Source organism: Panicum virgatum, chromosome 3K (genome assembly GCF_016808335.1).
Source record: "Panicum virgatum strain AP13 chromosome 3K, P.virgatum_v5, whole genome shotgun sequence".
In the NCBI taxonomy this organism is placed as follows: Eukaryota; Viridiplantae; Streptophyta; class Magnoliopsida; order Poales; family Poaceae; genus Panicum; species Panicum virgatum.
In genome coordinates, this window is record NC_053138.1 from 55,064,210 (window position 1) to 55,070,534 (window position 6,325).

Genomic DNA, 6,325 nt, shown 5'->3' on the forward strand with positions numbered 1-6,325 from the left:
ACGTCCAGTGCCCGTGACACACGAGGACATGCATCTTTGCCCAGAAACTGCCACATGCAATGGACTCATAAGTCGTCATTACCTACCAAGCAGCAGCCAGCTAGCTAAGTGGGCTTATCTCATGGACCATGGATGCGAGACTTATTTTGTGGGCACATTTCATGCTATGGCCGAGCATGCTTTGTCTTCATGCTTCCATTCTTTCCCCGTGCTCAAAATAGCAGCCATTTCACGCACGCAGACCTCTCCTATAAAAAGAGATCGATTCATCATGGATCGATCATGCAGTGTCCATCCACAACACATATCTTGCAAACAACATACTAACAATCTCGTCTTTGTAGCATTTGCAGAACGGCAACGAAATGGTCTCCTCCTCTCTCTTCCCCTCCAACTGAATACATACATAGTAGCTAGTTCTGAATGTTTAATTTTCTCGACCGATTACTCATACAGTTCTTATGGCTGTTGCAGAACTCGGTGGTGAAGATCGGGCCGTTTGGCAGCACGTCCGAGGCCGAGGGCAACCGCGACATCACCGTAGCGCCGCTGCGCCTGGAGAGCATCACCATCCGCCATGGGAAGGTGCTCGACGCCCTCGCCTTCACCTACAAGGACTCCCACGGCCTGGAGCATACCACAGGCCAATGGGGCGGCGACGGTGGCAACTCTACCACAGTAAGCTGGCCCTAAGCTTTGCAACTCTAGCTACCACATCAATCTGCCCTTCAGATTTTGGTGATGTGCGAGACCTTTCTGTCCTGCACCATGTGCAGATTACCCTCGGCCCTTATGAGTTCGTGACTGGAGTTCACGGGCTCTACGGCTTCTACGGTTATGGAAGCGACGGCATCACCGACTTCACCATTGTCACCAACCTCCGGGCCTACGGACCGTTTGGGGTTCGTGACTCCATCAAGGAACCCAAGTCCTTCGACATCCCCGTCATGAACAACGGCAGCATCGTCGGCTTCTTTGCCCACCGCAACAAGGCCTATGTGACGGCCATCGGTGTCTACGTCAAGCCCTTCTGATTGTCCTGTCATCCCAGCTGGTATATATGCTGGTGTCTACCATGAACCTACTGGTTAATTTGGGTGTTCAGCTTTTGTGTGTGTGCGTGTAAAAATAAATCGGGATCTGTCATCCCAGCCCGTATGTTGGTGTCTACCATCTGTGTCTGTAGGAGTGTTTTTTCTATGTTTGAATAAGGCATTTGCTTTCGTTGTTAATTACATCTACTTTATAGTGTAATTGTAAATCTGTCCTTATCTTTTTAACTTTGTGATTTTATCCTTTACTATCAATGCAATTTTACCTTAGTCAACAGTCAATACAGAGGTAAATATGCAAAGTCCAAGGGCAAAATCGCAACAACTTGTGAAAAGGAATCGCAATTTTAATGCACCTCCAGTTTAAACCCACGATGATGTTTCCATCTCACTGTCGGTTCATGTCATGAACTGGCAGTGAAGTCATGCCTACCACCACGGTTCGTGATACCAACCGATGGTGCTGGGCATTATCATCACTGCCGATTCTGGATACAAACCGCGGTCATGATAACCAGTTCTAGACCCGATGGAAATATGAGGGACCGAAACCGGCGACCAGAGAGGGGGTGAATGGGAGCCGATCAAAATTTCTTTCGAAATCAATCCGTCGGCCTATATCCCAAAATCACCACAAGCCCTCAAGAGTTCTAGGTGAAGTTTGGAATAGTTATGGAAGAGCTAAACCAACACACAACACCCCTAGAACGAGCGAGAGAAAAACACAGAAGCAAGCGAGAAAATCTGCAGACTGGCAGACTCGGATCGGTCAGACCGCTCTCTCCGACCGGTCAGACCGGTCGGGCTGGAGTTCAAAAAACCCAGACCGGTCAGACCGGTTTCAGAGACCGGTCAGACCGGTTTCACCCAGACATATCGCAAACAAAGCTTCAAACGGCAAATCTCGAGCAAACGACGTCCAAATCCAACGAAACTTGGAGGATAGCTTCACATCTACCCCGTGAACATATCCCCAAAAGATCTTTCCCAAAATATTAACAGATCATGAGAAATCAAGGGAAGGTCAAAGAGAATTGGGGTTTTCTCAAGAACCCAAAAACTCCAATTCGTGAGAACTCTCGATTCCAGTAGGTTTAGCACTTGGCTAGAAGGATTAGAATCATCACAAAGAGTCCATCAAACCACGAATTCAAGGGTTCGTCTCCTCCGAACACAAAACACACCAAAAGAGAAGAATTGAAACCCAAAATGCAAGAGAGGAATGGGGGACGAAAAGCTCAGCACACACGGGTGAATCTCAAATCAATTTCATTCATAAATCACGGAGGAATTCACCTATACAAAAGCTAGAGCCGACCACACCATCATCCACCCTCTAGATTGGAGAGATTAGCTATAATCTAACCCTCTTTTGCGTTGGAGTCCTTGGCCCTAACCTAGAGCAGGGGCAGGGAGAAGGAAAAACGAAGAGAAAACAAAAGACTCAAGAGACTCAACCAGCCACGGGCTGGTGGGGGTATTTATACCCAGCTGCTGCGGCCAGACCGGTCAGACCGGTCGGGTCTGCAGCAGCCCACTGTACAGCCTCGATCGACGGCGGAGCTTCTTTCTTCGACTCGAAGTCTTTGCTGTGATGCCGCCACGTCGACGAAGTTCCGGTCCGCGAAACCCGGGTAGGTGGCCGGTTTTGAGAAAACCGCCAAAACTTCACGCGCAGGAAGATTCCCGCCTCCACGCCGTGGACCTAGACGCCGTTCCCGCCTCGGCCTTCTGACGGCCCTAGACGCTGCCCGACGCCCGTCACCTCCTCGCCCACAGCGAGGCCCTAGACGTCGTCGATGCCCGTCACCTCCGTCAGTCCTGAGACCGACGCCCGTGCCTCCACGACTTGGCGTATTCAACCACCGTCAGCCTCCTTGGTTTTGTGGCGCAAACCAAGAAACCTGCCTTCCGTCGCCGCTTGCGCCCTCGATCCAGGAGTGGACGCCACAGCTGCCGCCCGGCCCGAGCTCCTCTGCAGCAACTCTCCGTCGACACTCGACGCCTGTGTACCTACAATCCAAAGACCAAGCGCACGATCACACCGCACGGTTGACAATTCACTCATCACAGGCAGGATAGAGTACTCTCGTTCCTCAGTCTCCCCCTTGATGAGTGCATTGTCAACATACCACCTGAAACCAGAGAAGTGATAAAATAGAAGCAAGAAAGTGAAGAACTCAAGCAAGTGACAAAAAGCTCAGAAAGGCAAAACCAGTCACTTACTCAAGCACAGATCGATCCCCTAAGACAAGGGCAACGGCTCGACGCAATCGATCAAAAGCCAAAACATGACTCCTCAAAGATAGAGGTAACGCTCGACGCAGTCATGCTGGAAGAGGAGGGAAAACGAGGAAACCAGGAGCCAAGACCAAAGCAGAAACTCCCCAAGTAAAGCTTTTCCCTCTCACAAGTGCAACTCTCCCAAAATGATGCACTCTCAAAGCCCTGTGCACAACAAGTTTTTTTTTCAAAAATCAAACAAGTCTCCCCCTTGTTCGATCACTTCTCCCAAAAATTCTCCCCCTTGTTGGCACATGCACACATCAAGTCTAAAAAGACCTAAAGCTCCCCCTGAAGCTGAAATTCCCCCTGAACAGATGCTATGCAATGAATGCAATGCAAGAGGTGTAAGTGAAAGCATTCAGGGATACAATGATATGAGCAACATCTAGTCACAAGCACGTGTGCATCCATAAACAAGACCTGCATTTAGCTCAACAGGGTATATCAAATCAGTCTAGAGCTAGGCAAGTTCAGTTTAGGAGAAATAAAAGCATCACCCATGATCTAGCACTAACAAGTAGGAAATGGAAAGCAGTGCTAACCATACTCATACAGGTGAGCCAAACCAGCCAAAACATGTTGCAAAACATTCATTTTTCAATCAAATTTATATCAAGCAATTCTTAATGCTAGGGGTTGAAAGCTTGTCATGCTTTACTTAGCAACGAGGCCAAGCCTATGCCAAAGACAATTAGAAGCTTAAGACACTCGTTTCAGTCATGCACAGCCTTGCCCGGGTTCTCACAAGTGCAAAGTGAGCCGTCCCGAAAACTCGATTAGTGCGACAAGCAATCCCACCTGGATCTTTTCAATCCATTTCAAGAACAATTTAAGCAATTTTATCAAATTTAGATCATTTCAAGTATGAATTGCTGAACGAAAGGCTATACTAGCATGAATAAGATAGCAAAGCATATCAACACGCCCTAACATGCTAGTAGACAGGACAGGGTGATCATGTTTTCACATTTTCAAATCAAAATAGCTTAACTCAGATGATGTCATATACACAATGGAGCAAGCTATACATGATCAAGTTTATCAACTCACACTAGCAGGCACTAGAAGATCATAGCAATGTATACAAGAATGCTAGTGCAAGTGAGATAATGCAAAATGCAAACATGTACAATGCATATGCACAATGCAACTACCAAACCTAGAAAACAAAGAGAAGCAAATAAAACCTACAAAGCTAACCAAAGAAAAGTCAGCGATCAAAAGGGGTAACAAACCCCTAGCTCCCCTCGCAAGCGAGTAAAGGTGTCCTGCTCTAGCGGTTTGGTGAGGATATCTGCGGTTTGTCTCTCTGAAGGGACATGGATCAGGTCTATGTGTCCTCTCTCATGATTATTTCGCAGGAAATGGAATCTGATATCTATGTGCTTGGTTCTGGAGTGTAAGACAGGGTTCTTTGCAATTCTAATAGCAGACATGTTGTCTATAAAAATGGGAACCCTATCATAACTCAGTCCATAATCCTGCAAGGTTTGCTTCATCCAAAGGATCTGGGAGCAGCAGCTAGCAGCGGCAACGTACTCAGCTTCTGTGGAAGAAAGTGCTACGCTAGCCTGCTTGCGAGAGGACCAAGACACCAAAGATGTACCGAGAAATTAACAAGTGCCGGATGTCGACTTGCGATCCAACCGACACCCACCGAAATCGGCATCAGAAAAGCCAACCAAAACTAGAGAAGAATCCGCAGAGTACCAAAGACCAAATTCAGGGGTGAATTTCAGATACCTGAAGATGCGTTTCACCACCTGCCTGTGGGAGGTGCGCGGAGAAGCCTGGTACCGCGCACAAAGGCCGACGCCGAACTGAATGTCTGGCCGCATCGCCATCAGGTACAGGAGAGAGCCGATCATGCTCTTATACTCCTTCTAGTCCACCGTCTCGCCGTCCAAGTCCTCATCAAGTGCCGTCGAAGTGCTGATCGGAGTCGGCTGAGGAGACAAGTCACTCATGTCGAACTTCCGCAGCAAGTCCCTGGTGTACTTGGCTTGATGGACGAACGTGCCCTGAGGAGTTTGCTTGATCTGCAGCCCGAGGAAGAACTGCAGCTCACCCATCATGCTCATCTCGAACTCCTTGGACATCTGCTCAGAAAACTTGGAGACAGGAGCGTGAGAAGAGCCACCAAAGATAATATCATCCACGTATATCTGAACTAATAGAAAATCAGTGCCAGACTGCTTGAGGAACAAAGTTTTATCCACGCATCCCATTTTAAAACCCTGATCTAACAAAAATATTTTCAATCTATCATACAAAGCTCTAGGTGCCTGTTTCAAATCGTAAAGAGCTTTTTGAAGTTTATAAACACGGTTTGGAAACTTGGGATTTTCGAAACCAGGGGGTTGTTTCACATAAACCTCTTCTTTGATAAAACCATTCAAGAAGGCAGATTTAACATCCATTTGGAAAACTTTAAAACCCTTGGAAGCAGCAAATGCAAGAAAGATTCGAATAGCTTTCAAACGAGCAACAGGGGCAAAAGTTTCCTCAAAATCAATATCCTCTTTTTGGCAGAACCTCTGGGCAACAAGACGAGCCTTGTTCCGAACAACCAACCCATCCTCACCCTGCTTGTTTTTGAAAACCCACTTCGTTCTGATGGGATTACAAGCAGGTGGAGGCTCGACTAAAACCCAAACTTGGTTTCTTTCAAAATTTTCAAGTTCCTCATGCATGGCATTGACCCAATTAGAATCAGAAAGAGCGTGTCCAATATCATTGGGCTCAAAAGAGGCAACAAATGCTGAATGCGCAAAGCCAGCGATACTCGTTACCTTGGACCTGGTGACTCGCTCGTTGAGATCACCTAGCATCAGTTGAGGTGGATGACGACGCTGAATGTGTCGTGGTGCTTCCCTTGTCGAAGTCGCCTCCTCCTCAAGCAAATCTGGTGTCTCCTCAGGTGCAGCTGGTGATGCCTGAATCACCTCCTCGATCGGCCCCCGTGAAGTAGACGTAGTCGGAACGGG

The 6,325-nt window shown here is 47.7% G+C and overlaps 1 protein-coding gene across 1 annotated transcript; it reads left to right on the top strand.

Moving 5' to 3' along the window:
* The first annotated feature begins 271 nt into the window (after positions 1-271).
* LOC120699711 (protein GOS9-like) lies at positions 272-1,300 on the top strand. Its single transcript, XM_039983755.1, has 3 exons — positions 272-368; positions 475-678; positions 777-1,300. The coding sequence occupies exons 1-3, from the start codon at positions 366-368 to the stop codon at positions 1,032-1,034; spliced, it is 465 nt and encodes a 154-aa protein (XP_039839689.1). The 5' UTR covers positions 272-365; the 3' UTR covers positions 1,035-1,300.
* Positions 1,301-6,325: the final 5,025 nt, after the last annotated feature.